The sequence below is a fragment of the Dasypus novemcinctus genome, chromosome 9, assembly GCF_030445035.2.
Source record: "Dasypus novemcinctus isolate mDasNov1 chromosome 9, mDasNov1.1.hap2, whole genome shotgun sequence".
NCBI classification, from domain to species: Eukaryota; Metazoa; Chordata; class Mammalia; order Cingulata; family Dasypodidae; genus Dasypus; species Dasypus novemcinctus.
The window spans coordinates 21,572,810-21,592,111 of NC_080681.1; the positions used below are offsets into that span (position 1 = coordinate 21,572,810).

The window sequence follows — 19,302 nt, forward strand, 5'->3', positions numbered from 1 at the left end:
CCCGCCGGCGAGCGAGCGCCCACCGGACCGGCGCAAGGAGACAAGCGGCCGCTTTTACTGAACACAGAAGCTCCTTGAAAACGCTGCGGGCTCCGGGGCTCTCCTGCAATTCCTTTCATTCCCAGAGTGCAGGAGCCAAGCACGCGTCCCTCATAACTCCCTCCCATCTCTTCTCTGGGATTTGGGCAGGAGAGGAAGGCAGAGACGAGCGACGAGACAGGGGAGGCCGGTGGGCCGGGCCGCCCCGACTCCAGATTCCTGGGCAGAGGGCGCGGGGGGCGGGCTCGGGGCGCCCGCGAGGCGCGCGATTGGGTCTGCCCCGCAGCCGCCTCGTCAGTTGCGCGCGGGTAAGGGGGGCGCGGGGAGGAGAGTGGGCGGGGGAGGGGGCTGCCCCGCGCCGCTCGGCCGGCCCACTGACGGCTTGAAGCCTTTAGGGGCGCGTAGTGTGCTCTGCCTTCTGGTTGAAGCCCCTCAGCTGCCCTCAGTGTGAAGGCAGGGCCCAGCCGAGGACGCATCGGAGGGTCCCGGCCGGCGGGGCCGTCCGCGAGGGAGAGGAGCGGGGCGAGAGGCAGGAAGGAAGCGAGTCATCCAAGTCCAAAGGAAAAGCCCTTTGAAGTTGTGCCCCTCTCCCCCCGCGATGGCTGTGTAGCACACATCCCTGGCGTTACTGTGGAAGGGCCGAAGTTGGTCTGCAGTCACCATTTCGTGGGTTGAGGTCCCACTGGTGAGCGCCGGGCTTGGAGATGGAGCGGTGGTCCTCTAGGTGGAAAACGAAACGGTGGCTGTGGGATTTCACCGTCACGACGCTCGCGTTGACTTGCCTCTTCCAGGCTAGAGAGGTCAGAGGAGGTAAGAAAAAATGGATTTGGGGAGGTGGGAGATGGCCTTTGGTCTTTCTCCGGTGCCCCTCCCCAGCTCTGTCCCTCCTCCCTCCCCCACTCCTCCCCAAACAATCCCCTTAAATAAAATCCAGATTGAAGCTGCCACCAGGTTAGAAGCAGTAACTGGAGAGAGAGAGATGAATGTAGGTGGGACAGTAATGGGAGAAGAGGTAGCAGGAAAAAAGATCTGTCAAGCACAGATCCTGCTGAAATGCCCTTCACTTTCCAGCCTCTTTGAAAAGAGAGAAAATATTACCTTGATCCCAAGGGCAGTTGTACAAAGCTTTCGTTTGAGGAACAGTCCTCAGACTGCCCTTTGAACACCTATTCTGGTGTTTTTTAGATTCTTACTAACGAAAGGGTGAGCTGAGGAGAAAATATAGAGAAAGGGTATAAAATGAACCTTGATAAAGCTCTTTGTCTTGAACAAAGTGAAAAAGCCACTTTTATTCTTTGGGATATAAGAGAAACCGGGAGGATGAATCTAGAAAACTCTTTTTTGGAGGGGTGGGGGAGAGGTGGAAGGGGCATTTTAAAGAGATTTTAAGTGGAAAAAATTGGCAGATCAGAAGGAAGCACATTAGAACAGGTTCAAGATAGGGAGAACACTTTTCCCTGAATTTCGGTTCTCTCCTCTCCCCCCCCCCTCCGCCCCTTCTTGCAGGTTGGACGTGCAGTTCAGTTGGAGAATGAAGAAACTCGCCAAGCATTTGGGGTGGGGGCGGAGGAATAGGGTTTGGGAAGGAAGGGGAGGGGTCGTGGGATGGAGTGGGAGGAGAGAGGTAAGGAAAAGTTCCTACGTGGCACTACCAAATATTCAATGACCAGACCTGCTCGGAAGACAGCAGCTCCCTGTCAGTACCCCAGGAGGGAGAGCGACCTCACTCCTCCCTTCTGCCTCCTCCGTCCTCTTCCCCCGCCCTTTCCCGCAAAAGCATCTGGCTGGAGGGGTCTGTCCGTTAGGTGCTGCAGACTTTTGGCTGGCTGGCGAATGCCTTTGGAGTTAAGGGAGCCCAGACAGTTCAGAGTAGAAAAACAAACTTTTGTCAGAGGCAGTGCAGAGAGGAGCTGGAGGATACTAAGGACGATGACCGGGATAGACTAAAGGAGAAAATAATAGTCAAGCCCAAAGGCCCAGGCGTTAGCAGAAACCTGAGACTCTGGCTCTCTGTCTAGACGCCCAGATCTGAGTTCTCTCCAGTGGTAGTTAGCGCTCCCCGAGGCTGGACTCTGCAAACCAGGTCTGTACTCCTTGCACAGGCTTGATGGCTTTCAGCTTCCTGAGTAGCAGGCAGTGCTGGATCATTCCTCTTTGGCATCGTGACGTATCCTGGTGTGTACACAGTCAGCGTCACGTCAGGACCATATATGAATTTTGAAATGAGTGATATTATTTATAAAGAATTGGTGCATCCATTTCTACGTTTGCAAGAATAAATAAGAGAGTCCTTGACAGTGGAATCCATCAAAAGTTTGCACTTTACTTTTAGTACCTGGTCACCAGTTGGATTTGTCAGTTCTGTCAGCAGTTCTGCCCTCTGCTGGTTTTATTTATTGTTTGGAATTCGGGCATCTGCCTCAGTAAATGAGGCCTCTTAAAATCCTCCTAAGGACAATCATAGTGAAAAAGACATTCGATTAAGGAAGAACAAACATACCATATATATTTTTTAATATGTTGCATATGTGCAGAAGAGGATCGTAACTGCAGCTATTTACTTAAAATATAGAAACTAAGACATTCTTCGGTGAAGACATACATGAAGTATAAGCTCAACAGACAGCATTGTATGAATTCAGGGATCCTTTCATTGAAGATATTTGTTTCTTTTCCGCATTAGAACCTAATTTAAAGCTATAAGAATAGTAGAAAAATCAAATATCTGCACTCCAACATATTTTTCTTTCGTCAATCAACTACATACCTGAAATACTTTTCAACAAATATCTCAGCACCCATCAAATAAATGATGGAAAAATAACTTTCCCTATTTTTATAAAGCCAAGAAATGTGGGAAATATAAAAATCAGATGATGTTGGTTTGCTGTCATTTCTTATGAAAAGTCTCAAAAGTAGTATGATAGTTTAGATACTCATATTGTAAGATTTTGTTATTTTTAAAATCAGGTTGCTTGGTGCTTATTGCTTAGAGGGAGGTCATTTATTTATGTAAACTTTCTCCTGAAGGCATTTCTGTCATAATGAAATTCAAAAAGGAAATTATAGTATATTCATGTTTAAAAAGGAAACACTGGCTTCAAAGTCTGAACCACCGTTTTCTAATATTAGCTTTTAGTTTTGCAATTGAATTAACAATGAGTAGGATTCATACCAGCTTTTAAGTGAAGGTATTATAGTCTGGCATCATACTATGCCTTATTAATTTCACTGAGTTCAGTGATGTGGTTTGGTTGCTGAACTCAAAAGTAATTTAAAATTTGTTTTTCTTAGTTTAAACACATTAAAGTCTTTATAAATATCTGTGTCCATAATAAAGTTGAGACTAAAGAAAGTACAGCTTAGGATCCTGAAGAATCTCACCTCATGGAGAAATCTTCTAGGAAGTGAATGGATTAAAATAAAATTTATTATCTTACACAGAGTCATATTATTTTACTTTGAAAACCCAAACTCCAGAACTTGGGAAAATTTAATATATTATTTAAAAATTTCAATCTTTGTTATGATTTACTATAACAAGATTAGGTGCTATTTATATGCATTTACATAAACTTCAATTTTATGTTTCAAATATTTGACTCTGGTCATCCTTATTTTGTCTCAAGAATGTATGAAATTTTGTTAATTAGTCTATTACTTGTTATTGATAAGAAATGGGATTTACCTGGGATTTATAGCATTACAAGTGATTGTGTTAAGATAGATGGTGTTATGTAAGAGTTTTAAGTAAGAATTATGTAGGAGTGTAAGATTTAAACTATAATTCAGTGCTAAGAAAAGATAATATCCAATTGAATCTATTTTTACTAATTAAAATGGTATCAGTACTGAGTCTTGCAAAAGGGTGACAAATTTTATAAGGCACTTTCAAAAGCATTTCAGTAATTTGTTTGAACCCAGCTGAAGAGTTGTTTTGAGTCCCCAGGATCAGCAGGTGAAATGGTGTTGGCCTCCAGAGCATATGCTGATCCAAGCTTGCAAAGAGATAAAGTTTGTCCCTTTGGTCACTTAATCAGAAATCAGCTAAAAGATCAGAGGTGTTTCTGATAAAACTTGCAGTTTATTAGGTTTAATAATATTGTATCTTCCCATTGGGTTATTGATTCAAAATTGGCAAGCTGTGTAACAGATTGACAGTAAAGAAAAATAGATAGCTTAGGAGTAGCATCTTCCTGCATGTTTTATAAAAGATGGCCTCAGTTTAGGTGGCATATATATATACACCATAACCTAAATTTTTATTATTTTTGAAATTGTTTACTAATATCTTAAGGTGACAGTTTGTTTCATAATTAATACTAACAGAGCAGTTACTTTATAAAAGTTAACTTTCTCTGAGGTAACACTATTTCCACAGTTTAAGAGAATTTATGAAGTTGCAAAATGAAAATTGTGTATACATAGTGTGTTGATTTTTACAAATTATTTAACTAAATTTGTTCAGGTTCAGTCTTTGCCTCCATTTTTTACTAAAATATAACCACGACATTGTTGTTCCAGTGACTTATCCCTTAAATACAGCAAGGTAAACATGACTGCTTTTCAGATTTTTGGGTGGAATTTCCAGTGACAAAAAAGTCTATGTAGGCATATTTATTTTCTAAACAAAAATGCTTCTCTTCTAAGACAGATCCTCTTCAAACTGGTTAATTTATTGAGGCACTGTCTATTTAGTGATAATGAATGGATTCAAACCAAATCAAGCTTTGTTGACAGTGTACATGTAATAAAAAGTTTAATTTGGAAAAGAAAGAAATGGTGTTTAGATGAGATTTTTAATAGAAAACTAGAGCTAGAATTTATTATGGAAATTACTCATCATCCTTTCTTATCACTTTACTGAAGAAACCAAGGTACAGAAATGTTAGCTGAACTGTTTATTCTAAAAACATAAAAATATTCTTATAATATTCAAAATTTCTTCAAGTGGAAAGGGTGAAAATCTGCAATAGTGATGAAAAATATCTTTATAACAGATGTCTGAAACATTACTGAAGACAAATATCACCTAAATTGATCTATGCTGGAGTTTAGATTAGTGAGAAGACAGATTAAGTGGAAATGCCTGGTTTTTAGAAAATCATGTGGGAAATATATGTATAGATGAATTTTTAAATTCTTCAGAATTCTAATTTGGAGAAAGGTAATTTTTCATCATTTGTATCCTTGATATATCTATTTATGTGATGTAACAATATCTGCAACAATATAGATTGCATAATAGCTTTTAATAATATTTTTTGTATCATTTGTTGCTGGATTAAGAACAGATTTTTAATTCTCTTAGCAGTTATTAATAGAGAATCAAGCATGACAGAATTTTCAAGAAACTAAGAAAATTATACATTTTTAAAATACGGCAAATAAAATCAAATTTATGTGATTTTCATGTTAATTTTGGATTAATGGATGATATATATTATATTGTTTTATTAATAAACCAGATAATGAATTAACTCTTATCTGATATATCTTATTTATTTAATAGACATTTTTCCCCAAATAAGTGGTCAATTTTGAAAAACAAGTAGGAGAGAACTTAATAGTATAAGGTCTAATTAAAGTTTCTTTTGAAATATCAAAGCATCTGAAACTGCATAAATACCTTCTACCTTGGGAATAAGCTGGCAATAAATTTATGGGGAAATACTTTCTTAATGGGCTACCATGACATTTGTTCTGCTGTCAAAAACTATGCCAAATTTTACTACCATGTGGCATTTTGAAGAAGGAAGAATTCAATTTTTTATTTCTCAAATATTTTTAGAAGTCCTATAATCAAGAGCTAGTATTTCTATCAAATTATAGGTCTTCCCATCTTTAGGGAAAAGCAGTACATGTTGATAGGGTGGTGAAGAAGATACTGTGAAAGCTAATATTTATACTCTTGATTAATTCTAACAATTTATATAAACATGGTATTTTATAATTACTGAGCTAGCCCCAGCATTTTATATAATTTTTAATAATTATAGTTAGGTATTCAAAAGTCAGAGTTTTATTAGGTCCTAGATATGCTTTTCTTTCCTCCTAGTATTGGAGAAAAAATTAAGGACAGTTGGTGTAATCATTAGGCATTCAAAGCAACTGCAGAGTGGGGGCTTGAGAGCCAGTTTGAATTTCTTGAATTTCTGCTTTTACTCCTCCACTTCCCTCATTAAATACTGGGGAAATGTGACCTGAGCTGGGAATGAGGAGAGGAAACCCTTTTTTTTTGACCATTGAAGTTTTGTTCCTTAGCAAACAAGAAAGAGAGGTATACACAGATGTTATAAAAAGTTGCAGTGTTCTTTAAATTCTCTCCCCGGAGTCAACTTTAAAGGCACTTTTCAGTGTGGCTTTTAGTAAACTTCAATGACCTCCCTTAAGTCCTTTCACCTTGCAATTTTAGTTCAAAACCAAAGATTTTTTTTTTAATTTTTGTTTTTGTTTTCATGTTCAATCTGCCTTCTATATTAGAATGCATCTGATACATTTATTTCTCTAACATGATTTTTATTTTTGTAGGTAACTTTATTTTTCTACCATCAGTTGTGTCAGAACTCAACATGTATACTATTAGCTTTGTAAAGAAGATGAACAATTTTTAAGTGATTTAACGAGTAATATCTATTTATCAGTTGCAGTCTTTGGCCTACTACTGACTTGGCTAGTGGTTCTTTAGACATTGGCTGATCACCAGACCTACTGTTATCTGGTAAAATAAACTCTTTGCTTGCTGCGCATGGAATTAGAGACAGTGCTATTAATTTAGGAGAAAGAACTCAGAGAAAAGAAAGGTTATCATATTTCAGAGTAAGAGACCGGTTTAAATACGACTTGACAATTGAGAACTAAAACAAACCTGTGTAAAAGTGCTTTAGCACAATCAACTTTTGCAATCCCCTCGAACTTCTTTTTATTTTTTTTTCCTAAAAAGCATTTCTTTCTTATTTTCACCAAATTTAATTGCTTTTCAATGGCTGTGTACTGTACAGGCAAATGAAGGTCTCTATTCATAGAACCTGAGCGCATAGAGTGTCAGTGGATGCTTCCTTCCTCTGTCTGACTGGTAAACTGACATCCGGGCTTAAAGGAATGCTCCTTAGACTGTATGAGGTAGCTGGCTTTCCTTCCTCATTCAGTTTTCACATACAACCTGGTTTCCCAAAAGGGCAATTGCCAGAAAAAGAAGTAGTTGCAATCCCGGTAGAACTAAGAAGTTCTAGTAGCTACTCTCAGCTCTGTAGGGAAAGAAAAGCTGTAAATTTTAAAATGATGCCTGACGGTGGAGCACCACCTACTACTGGCTATCACCCTTCCCTTTGAACACTGATGAATCTTTAACATCCTTCTTTGGCTTTACATATAAATTTATTGTCCAAAACTCTTAACATGATATAAAGTGCCCTTTGGGATATTGCTCCTCTCTCTGTCCAGGCTCAACACTAGCCATTTTCTACCTCCACAGCTCCCATTCCCATTCACCTTGCTCTTGAGCCGTGTTAAATCCTCTAGCCCTGTCTTTGAACACATTCTTTTCTCTCTCCCAGGAATATTTGCTCCCTTCTTGACCATAGAGCAGACATCTTCTGATACTTCAGGATTTAGCACAACTGTCACACCTTCATAAAACTTTCCCTTCTATCTCCAGGCAGTTAAGATGGTATGAGCTAACACCCAATGCATGTTCTTTATGTACCAGGTTCTGTTCTATGCATCTTTCCTACAGAATCTCATGTCATTTTCACCGTTGTCCTGGAGGTAAGTTAATATCAAAATTCCTGTTTTACCCAAGAAGAAACTGAAAGCTTACAGATTAAGTATTTTGCCTAAGGCCACACAGTGAGTAGGTGGTGGATCCAGGATTCAAACCCAAACAATCTTGTTCCAGGGCTCTTCTTTTTGATCCCTCCCCCATACTTGCTTGTGGAGTTTTCTAGTGCTTCTATTCTGGCTGTGAAAGCTGTTGAAATTACCCATGTATATGTCAAGTCTCTCTCCTGGAGTTGCTGGAAGATGATAACTATAATCTATATTTATTAGTATCCCTGTGTGCCTGCTATGTGCCTGCTATGTGCCAGAATGCACAGTATATGATAAGTACTACTGAGTCTATTAATTATATTCTTACTTCATCTGGAAGATTGCAACAAAGTTAAAATCTAGTTACTTGGAGTAGTATGAAAAGAAAGTTTGAGGTCCTCCTCCTATCATTTTATTAGAGTGGGCCTCTTTTTTATTTTGCTTATTCTCTCTTTAAGTTAATGAGTTGGGACACGCTCCCTAATTTTCTTCATCTGAAAAACAATTTTGCACATCTCTCCAAAGATGCCATTGAATATTTGGAACTACTGATTTTGTGACCTCTCAAATTGTGGTTTGCCCTAAGATAGTACATTATAGAGAAAAATAGCATTTGAAGGGTATTTTTGCTTTGTTAGTATAAATCATTATTTCACTTGTCTTCTGGTGAATAAGCAAGGACAGTTTAATCAAACAATGATATTTCCTAAAAAGTGATATTTGGAAATATCCCTTCCATATATTCCTTTTTTAACCTTTCATCTCAGTTTTGTATGCTATTAAGGAACTAATTTTCTGAATTTTCTAGAATAATTATTAAAAATAATCAGCTACATATTTATATCTTAATATTACTTTATGATTATTTTGGTAAACATTCTTTTTCCAGGTTAGAAAGTAACATATATTGCCCATATATTATAATTATTAATATTTTATGACATAAGAAAGGAGTCTGCATAATAAGATTAATACATAGTAGTAGAATCATTTGTAAAAATGGTTATATATTTTTTATAATCTCTCCCTATCCATTGTATGCTTTAGTAACACTAAAATCACTGAGGGAGTTACCTTTATCTGTTTTATTTATAATGTTCTAGCATTGAGCACAGAGCCTGTCATACACTAGACATTTGATAAATCTTTGTTAAATGAAAAGAGGGTTTTGGTTGTAGCTCTATTGAACTGCTTTTCAATAACCCAACTAAAGATTGTCTGAACATTGCTTGCTTTTTACTCAGGATTTAGATACAATCTCTTCTAGAAATACCTCTCCTCGATCACGGAGAATGGGATAGTTGACCTTGTATAACATCCTAAAGCATATTGTACTTATCCCAAACCTTAATATTTATCATAGACTATTTTTGATGCTGCAGTGAAAACAGAGATTGCACCTTTTTTACATTTCTAAGAAACACTGGGAGCTAACACCATATATGAAACATAATAGATGGTCAATAAATATTTGTTGAATGAATGAATGAACACATGCACAAGGAAATTTCACCATAGTCAAATGGATAGGGGTAATAAGCCTGACTTAGTATCACAATAATTTCTAATCCCAACCCAGGGGACTTCGATTGAGGAGAATTTGAATGGTATCCAAGCATATGAGCTTGATAAAACTTCACAGATGATTTTGATGCACAACCAGGGGTTATAAATCTCTGCAATAGGAAATAAATCTATCTGAAAATGGAAATGAGCTTAGCTGTCTAATAAGGCACTGGAACTCAAGTGAAAGGTTATTTAAATGCTTATGTACAAATCATTTGATGAATATCATGTTGCCAAATAGCAGGGGCTCTGCCAGAGCTGATTTGGGAAGATCAACTGATTATGTTGATCGTAAATTAAAGTAAAATGGCTATATTGAAAATATAATATTTTATTTTTTTAAAAACCTGTTTTAATAAATTTGGCCATTTGTAAAGCAGAAATACTATACTTTTTAAGTGTCATGAGCTTTTTCACCATCTTCAGTGTTATGAAATTAATTCTACTTTCAACTTTCGGTTCACATCAGCTTTTATAGTCTGGTAAAGTTCAGGATTCAGACTGTCAATCACAAAACTTAAATGACTGTCTTCTATGTGCTAAACTGTGTGTGTTGTGCCTACAAAGGCAGTATGTCAGTCTTTATTGTCAAGCAGTGTAGTTTACTAGAAGGGTCACAGTGCTAAGCTAATTAAAAAACTCAATCATTCATTATTCATCCAACAAATGTATAGTAATCCCTATTATGTGTTCATGCTAGCTGCTAAGCACATTCATTTGTTTTTTTATTCATTTAATCACATATTCAACCAGTACCTATTAGAGGTTTATAATATGCTTAGGCTAGTAGTTGCTGGGCAAAGTTAGACACAACTCTACCTCATGGAGCTTATGGTCCAGTTGCGGAGACAGTCATCAATCATTCAATAAATAAACATAAAAATACAACTATGTTAGATGTTTTGAAGGAATGGTGTATGGTTCTAGAAGAATGCAGAACAGAAGCTCGGAGATGATTTCCCTGAGAAAGTAGCAATCGAGTGCTGAATAAGCAAGTGCCATGAAGAGGAAAGAGCAGTCCAGGCAGTGATAGGTCTAAATGTCTGTGGCAGAAGAGAGAAAGGTACCAGGAGGGACTTGAGGAGGGGAATTGGTGAAAAGCAGTGTGTCTAGAGGAGAAGAAATGGAGGGTATGATGTTAGATGGGGCTGGGGCGATTTTGTTTTAATGCTTTACAATATGTAGAATTAGATCATTTTAAAGTAAATACATTGCCTTAAATTGTTTGTGTTCTCGGCCATATTTATCCAAATAATTCCAATAGTTCTCATTTTATTGTTTACATTTACACTAGTCTATATGTCTTGGCCAAATCCCAAATAGTAAAACTTTACTTATTTGATGGAAGACATACCATGGGCATTGAAACAGCTGTTCTAAGAGATTATAATTGTGTGGAAATGATAATGGGTGTCTATGCTTTGTTCCCTGTTTTAACAGACCAATGATGTAGGATCTGTGGTCACCTAGAAAGTAGATGGAAGATATTCCCAACTGTGAAAACTAGAAAGGAGATTAGATATTGTGAAGAAATACAGACAGTTCTGATTTTCAAACAGATATATTTAGTGTTCCTAATTCAAGGCTCAATCCAGTATCCTATGTCATAGATTTCTCCCAGCTCATGGACAGGTCAAAATTTGAAATAATAAATAGTCAGCAGTGGTAAGGGAATGTACTTGATTTTTATGTGTCACACTTTTCTATTTGTTTCATTTCAGCATGAATGTTCCACTATGTACTTTTCCTCACCTTTCCAAATATGAATTTCATTGTGCAACTGGAATTTTATAAACTATCATTTTTCATGGATTTATGAACAAACATATTTACATTTGATCATTGAGTTTCTGTTTTCTGTAAAGTTGGTACCAGTAGGCTTGTTAGGTATTTGTTTTGATGAAATTAATTTTAAAATTGCTAAAACTCCAGGCTACCATTTCATATGATTTTTGTCTATGTCATTCTCAATTTAATGCAGACTGTTGTGTAAATATCAAATTCCCATGTTTTATAAGATGGCCATCAAAATCTTGGGCTTTGAGATGCCTATATTAATTTTATTCATTATTTCATAAGAAAATATAGTCTGTAAATACAGTGTTATTAATTGCAAAACATTTTGGGGAAATTAAGTCTTAGAAACACTTTGGGAGAAAATGAACTCTAAATAGTGTTATGGAAGACTTCTCCTGTCCAGGAATATTTAATTGTAAACTGCACACTATAAAAGTATCTTATATAATCTTAAAATTTCTTAAATGTGCTTAAGCAGTTCATTTCTTCCATTTGTACTTTCTGTGACTCCATAGATTAGATTGCAGAATATAGATATAATGTCTGATAATTTTAGCTAAAAATGGTTGTGTTGGAACCTAGATAATTGATGTGATTTTTGTTAACATCATTTATATAGTCACTTAAAGATAAGCTTCCAAACCATTTAAATATGGCAGAATCTAGGTCAATTTGTTTTATTATCTGATACTTCATATTGGTTTATAATACAAGCTTAGTATGTGGAATACATGATTTGAAAGAAATGAAAGAACGGAATCTAAATGTGGAGAATGGTCACTAAAATATTAGATTTTTTAGCTTTTTAACAAAAATTCACATTAGGGTTACTGTGTCTTAAACCATAGTTAAACAATGTCTATGCAATACAAAGAAAAAAATGATGAAAAGAGGAAAATGCTGATGATATCAGTGTATTAAGTTCAGGTCATATTAATCATATTAATCATGAAAAGTATAGATTTGACACCCATTTGGTTGCTTGAACTTAGATCCAGGAAGCCTTCTGGGGTTGTAAATACCTTGGGTAATATATGAACATTCTGCAGAAACTGCTAAGCAGTATATAATTTTTATGGATAGCTTCTCATGAAGCTTCAGAAATAGAAAAATGATTCAGTAGTCCATTCTACTGGAAAGAGATTTCCCAAGGTAGTCAGAGGAAATGGATAACAAGAATCAAGTGAATTATAGCACTGGGGAAACATGAGTGGTGCCTGCTAGAACTCTTAGAGAGGCTCAGAATAGTTGAAATGTTCAGGGAATAATACTTTTGTATGTTTTTATTGAGTGCTTACTATGTGTTAGACACTGTTCTAAACTATTAGAATGGCTTTTATCTTATTCAATTATCAAAATGAGGCTAACCTGAAGAAACTAAGTCTTAGAGCCATAAGTAACTTATGACTGAAAGTCATAGAGTTCAATGTTGATTTTGGGTAAAACGTTGAGTGGTTAGTTTCAACTACAGAAACTGAATTATAATCATTGTATATGCTATTTCAGTGTTCTGTTTTACACTCTTTATTAAAAGTTTTTTTTGATTTTTTAAATATAGCAATGAATTGATTGTAGTTAAATTGTGATAGAGTCACTTCTCTTCCTCTTTTGTCCTTTATCCCACTACCACACACACACAGAAGCCTTCTTGATTTTTTGATACTCACCTGGAGCAGCAGAGCATTGCACCACTTTGTGAGATGGTTTTCACACTTTTTGTATTATTATTATTATTTGTTATTTCCTTGCATAATGGTATTCCCTAAAAGTGGGGAAAGCATTTACTTTTAGTAAGGCCAGTTCATCCCTGTGTGCCAGTCATACCCAAAACAAACAATGTAAAACGCCAACTTGGGAAGCTATAGTTAAAAGCCAATTGCAGCCCTCCTCCTTTCCTTTATCAGCCTGTGGGACAGGAGCCTTCACTTTGGGTGGGCACCCAGTTTCTCATTCATTCATTCATTAAAAATATCTCTATTGATTATTTACTAGGTGTCAGTCACTAGGCCTTGGGAATTCAAGAGTGAATATAACTCTGACGTTCACTGCCATAGAATTTATAGTCTATTGGGGGAGGCAGATTATAAGCAATAATTACCAGCTTAGAATATATTGAAAAGGGAAAGAAAGACATATTAGGTGATATGAGAATGGAACAGGGAAATCATGGCCATAAGTTAAACACAGACTGTACCTGAGATCATGCTGCCTAGAGCAAGAAAGAGGTAATGAAAACAAGAACACTGTAGAGTAGGGGTTTTTAAACTTTTTTTGTTCCATGGACCCCTTTGCCAGTCAGGTGAAAACTATGGACCCCTTACTAAGACCCCTTATTAATAATACTGTGTATTATTTAATTAATATATCACACCTGCACCAACATGTCCCCACAAGAATAATGGGTTTTTTAAAATTTCAATTCAAGCTCATGGACCCCCTGTTAAGAACCCCAGCTGTGAGTGTGGAGTTATCAGAGGAGAATATAGGGCACTTGGGATCATATGATAGCCTCACATACCCCAGGCTGGGAGGAAAGTCTAAAGATTTCCTGAATGTAGTGATACTTAGGTTGAGATGGAAAAGTTTTCAAAGTTAGCTGTACTTTAGGCTTGGGAAACTTTTAAAACATAGGTATGTCTGGTTCTATTTTTAAATTCTGAGGGGGAATCAGGCATCCATGTTTTAAAAGCTCTTTAGGAAAGTCTAATGACAGTTAAGGTTTAAAAAATGATCGTTCACCTGTTCGCAGCTGGTTGAAGAAGGATAGAAAGAAAATCCCCCAAGGAAGAGCATGATACGTTTTAGAAACTGAAAGAAGTTTACTTTAGCTGGATCATCAGATTTGGGGGTTAGAGGATTGAGTAGAAGTTAGTGTAGAGGGCTTATTTGGATTTCATGGCAGTGAATTCATGAGTTTTCTCCAGATCTCCTCACTAGCCATGATGTACCCAGGGATAATTTAGACAGCTGAATTTAATCAGTGCTGGTCAGGCAAGCATGTCTGTTTTCGTTTCCTTGAACCCCGTGTGCTCCCGAATCTGTGCTGTCCTAATAGCTGTTTCTTTCCCCCTCTTCTTGGCTGATGAACTACACTTTATCTTTTAGGACTCAGCTTAAAAACGCCAACTGGTAAATATTTTAGCCTTTGCAGGTCATAAAGTCTATGTCGCAACTGCATCTGCTTAAGTCTGTTCTTGCAGTGCAAAAGCACCATAGGCAATATGTAAATGAGTGGGCTATGCTCTTTACAGGCATTCCTGAAAGCGAGTGAGGGTTCGGTTCCAGACTATTGCAATAAGAGCAAATACCGCAGAAAAGCAAATCACATGACTTTCTTGGTTTCCCAGTGTGTGTAAAAGCTATGTTTACACTATAATGCAGACTCTGAAGTGTACGAAAGTATTATGTATTAAAAAAAAAAAACAATCTACACTGTAAATTAAAAGTACTTTATTGCTAAAAATGCTAACCATCCTCCGAGCCTTCAGCACGTCATAGTAGTTTGCCAGTGGAGAATCTTCCTCAGGAGTGTTGATGGCTGTCAACTGATGAGGGTGGTGGTTGCTGAAGGCTGGGGTGGCAGTGACAATTTCTTAAAATAAGACAACAATGCGGTCTGCCATATCAAGGGACTCTTCCTCTCATTGTAGCATGCGATGCTGTATAATAGCATTTTAACTGTAATAAAACTTCTTTCCAGATTGGAGTCAGTCCTCTCAAACCCTGCTGCTCTTTTATCAAACAAGCTGTAATATTTTCAATCCTTTGTTGTCATTTCAACAATGTTCGTGGTGACTTCACCAAGAGTAGCTATTCCGTCTCAAGAATCCATTTCCTTTGCTGATCTATTAAAATAAGAAGCAACTTCTCATCCATTCAAGTTTTGTCATGAAATTGCGGCAGTTCAGTCAAATCTTCAGGCTCCACTTCTAATTTTAGTTCTCTTGATCCTTCCCCCACATCTGCAGTTACTTCCTCCACTAAAGTCATGTATCCCCAGTCATTCATGAGGGTTGAAATCAACTTCTTTCAAACTCCTGTTAATGTTGATATTTTGACCTTCTCCCGTGAATCGCATGTTCTTAATGGCATCTCGAATGGTGAATCTTTTCCAGAAGTTAATAGATTTTCTTTGCCCAGATCCATCACAGGATTCATTATCTTTGACAACTACAGCTTTACAAAATGCATGTCTTAAATAATTAGATTTGAAAGTTGAAATCACATGAGCTGCAGAATGGACATTGTGTTAGTGACATGAAAACAAAATTAATTTCATTGTAAATGTCCATCAGAGCTCTTGGGTGACAAGGTGCATCATTAATGAACCAGTAATATTTTGAAAAGAATCTTTTTTTCTGAGCAGTATGCCTCAACAGCAGGCTTAAAATATCCAGTAAACTGTGTTGTAAACAGAAGTACTCAAATCCAGGCTTTGTTCTATTTATAAGAGCACAAGCGGAATTGATTTAGCCACATTTTTAGGGGTCTTAGGGTTTTCAAAATGGTAAGTAAACATTGGTTTCAACTTAAAGCCACCAGCTGCATTAGTCCCTGACAAGAGAATCGGCCTCTTCTTTCAAGTTTTGAAGCTAGTCATTGACTACTCTTTATCTAGGAAAGTCCTAGATACTTTCTTCCAATAGAAGACTGTTTCATCTATATTGAAAGTCTATTGTTTATTGTAGCCACCTTCATCAATTCTCTTAGCTTGGTCTCCTGGATCACTGGCTGCAGCTTCCGCATCAGCACTTAAGCCTCACGGTGCCCTTTTTCTGTTATGGAGATGGATTCTTTCCTTAAAATTCAAGAATCAGCTTCTCACGTTTCAAGTTTTTCTTCTGCAGCTTTCCTACCTCTCTCAGTCTTCAAAGAATCGAATAGAGTTAGGGCCTTGCTCTTGGTTAGGCTCTGGCTTAAGTGGATGCTGTGGCAGATTTGGTCTTCTACCAGACCACTGAAACTTTCTCCATATGAACAATAAAAAGTGTTTAGCTTTTTATTTTTTTATCATTTTCATGTTCACTGGAACTGCACTTTTAACTTCTTTCAAGAACTTTTCCTTTGCAGTCACAACTTGGCTAACTGATACGAGAGGCCTAGCTGTTGGCCTATGTCAGCTTTTGACACGCCTTAATCATTTCTACCTTTTGATTTAAAGTGAGAGATGGGCGACTCTTCCTTCACTTGAGTCCTTAGAGGTCACTGTAGGGTAATTAACTGGCCTAATTTCAATATTTTTGTGTCTCAGGTAATAGAGATGCCTGAGGAGAGGGAGAGAGACGGGAATAGCTGGCCGTTAGAGCAGTCCTATTTCTGGATTAAGTTCACTTTCTTATATAGGCGTGGTTTGCGGCACGCCAAATCAACTGCAAAATTAACATCAAATATAACAGTTATTATTACAACATAACTGATAGAATAATAATGAAAAACTTTGAAATATTGCGGGAATTACCAAAATGTGATGTAGAGACATGAAATGAGCGTGTGTGGTATTGGAATAAATTTGCTAATAGGCTTACTTGACTCAAGGTTGCCACAAACCTTCAATTTGTAAAAAGTGCAATCTCTGGAAAGAGCAATAAAGTGAAGCACAATAAAACAAGGTATGCCTGTGTTCATGGACAGTGAAACTTAAGTTTAATTTAATTTTCACCAACTACAAAATATTTTTCTTTTGATTTTTTTCAAACCATTTAAACATGTAAAAAAATTATAATCTTGTTGCTGTTCACAAGTATCCAGCAATGCAGTTTTGGCACATAAGCAAAATTTACCAAGTCCCCATTCTAAGTTATTATCACAGTATCAACTCAGGTTTCACAGAAGTCCTTTGAGTTAAATACTTTATTATTCTTGTTTTACAGATGCACAAACTTAGGTACAGAACAGTTAAGTAATGTGTCAAACTTAGGTACAGAACAGTTAAGTAATGTGTCCAGATAACACAGATGCTAAATGACACAGGTGCAATTCAGAACCTGTCTGACTTTGGAGTCAAGGCTTTGCAGCCCTATGTAATGCTGTTTTTCACTACTGGTTATGGGAATGCCTGGGGAAGACGGTTAGAGGAGGAATTCATTAGAGACAAATTGGTCATAGCATTGAGGGCCTTTAGATCAGTAAGCCATGTGGATGCTGCAAGCATCAGGGGAGGAAAGATCAAATACCAGGCCACAAAGTGATCAATGAATGAGTAAAGATGTTCAAGAGGCCAACCGATTACAACAGAAAGAACATATTTCTCTCTCGACATTTTTCTGATTTAAGACTAGAGAATGCCAGGGACTGCAGAGGAATGACTTCTATGTATTTTATCATTATTTTATTCCTTTAACCACCATTTTATATTGCCATGTGTGTATGTGTGTGAGTATGCAATACTTTGACCCCTTCTGGTTTGGGGAAAAGTCAAGTATAGGCAAATAATTAAAAACAATTGTAGTAAATCCTCTGATACACACGACTATTTTTAACTGAGCACTGGGAGAAAGGGAATGCTTTCTGTAGGAGATAGCATATCAGTCAATTTGCTAATTGTTTCACACAATGGGAGTAGGATTTATAAAGACTCAGAGGCTGGAAAAAGAGCATGGTGGATTCAGGGAAGTCTGCGTTCAGTGTGGCTAGAGCACAAAGAAGGAGTTAGGGGGTCATGAAAGAGAAGGGTGGAGATGTAGTGGTGGGTGTGAGGCTGGGAGGCCAGGCAGATAGATGTATCTGGATCACGATGATTTAACATGTAAGAAATGTGGATATCCTCTGGAAGGCAGGGGGTATTCTGGAGGAATTTAAGCAGCAGTGTGGCATGATTATGTTTGGGTTGGAAGCTCAGTCAGGCGATGGCATGGAGATTGACATGCACAGACAATTGTAGTAACGCTGTGGACTCCGACATCCAATTCTCCCACTTAATAAACCTACAGGAATGCAATAAACGGCAGGACAACTATTACTGAGCAAAACATTGTGTGTTTTGTTTGTTTGAAAGATAAGATGTTGAAGCCTTTAGAAACATTCTTTTTCAGAGTAATTTTATATCATGAAACATAACAAATATAATTTAAAACTTGTAAACAGCAGGGGTCAAACAAATGGCTCAAAATAATTTTAATATAAACTCTCTTAAGTTTTTACTTTGTAGGCTTTTATTTAGTTTGTTTTCTGGTCCTCAATTCCCTCACATGCACTGTAGAAATAAGAACACACACCTTGCAAGTTTAGGTATCTGAATAACTCAGCCCAGTGCTGGGCATATATTATAATTATTATTTTACTAAGTTTATAATAAGAAAAAATTAGAAAATAAAAATGTTTAGTTATCCTACTGGCCTTAAAAGTTTAGCCACTGCAAGCAAAGCTAATGCAGACATGTGGACTGCCTTTATGTTTCTTTCAAATGTTCCAAGATGAAATAGTACCAAATTTGATAGAGCTAATAATCCCTTCTTTAGTCTATACTTCATTCCCCAGTCCTGAGGACTCTGGGATGGTGATGCCCTTCCACCTTTAATTGAGGGGGGGCTTCGATCCCATACAACTGATGGATGGGCTCTCTTACTGCAGTTGTAGACACTCTAGGTTCCTTGGAATATATATATATATTCTATTATAGACTTATTGTGATTCTAGCAATGGAAGAAATATCATTGCTGGGAGGGAGTGGCCACTGGAGGTTCTGAGGATAGAGAGAGGGAAAAACAGGTGTGACGGGGGCATTTTCAAGACTTGGGAATCCTCCTGAATGACATTACAATGATGGATACCGGCCATTATATATCTTGCCATAACCTACAGAATTTTTTTTTTTAGATTTTATTTTTTTTATTTATTTCTCTCCCCTCCCCCCCACCCCCCGCCCCAGTTGTCTGTTCTCTGTGTCCATTTGTTGCATGTTCTTCTTTTTGTCTGCTTCTGTTGTCAGCGGCATGGGAATCTGTGTTTCTTTTTGTTGCATCATCTTGCTGCATCAGCTCTCCATGTGTGTGGCGCCATTCCTGGGCATAACCTACAGAATTGAGTGGGAGAGAGTGCAAACTACAGTGTAAATTCTAATTCATGCCTAGTGGCAGTGCTCCAAAATGTGTA

General features: G+C 37.3%; 1 protein-coding gene across 2 annotated transcripts in view; it reads left to right on the plus strand.

Annotated features, from left to right (window-relative positions):
- The first annotated feature begins 304 nt into the window (after positions 1 to 304).
- COL11A1 (collagen type XI alpha 1 chain) overlaps positions 305 to 19,302 on the plus strand; it is a 206,312-nt gene continuing 187,314 nt past the window's right edge. For both annotated transcript variants that reach the window (XM_004481221.4, XM_058303110.2), the window contains exon 1: positions 305 to 849. In XM_004481221.4, the coding sequence (XP_004481278.2) occupies positions 744 to 849 (106 nt within the window). In that variant the 5' untranslated portion in view covers positions 305 to 743. The remainder of the gene's footprint in view (positions 850 to 19,302) is intronic.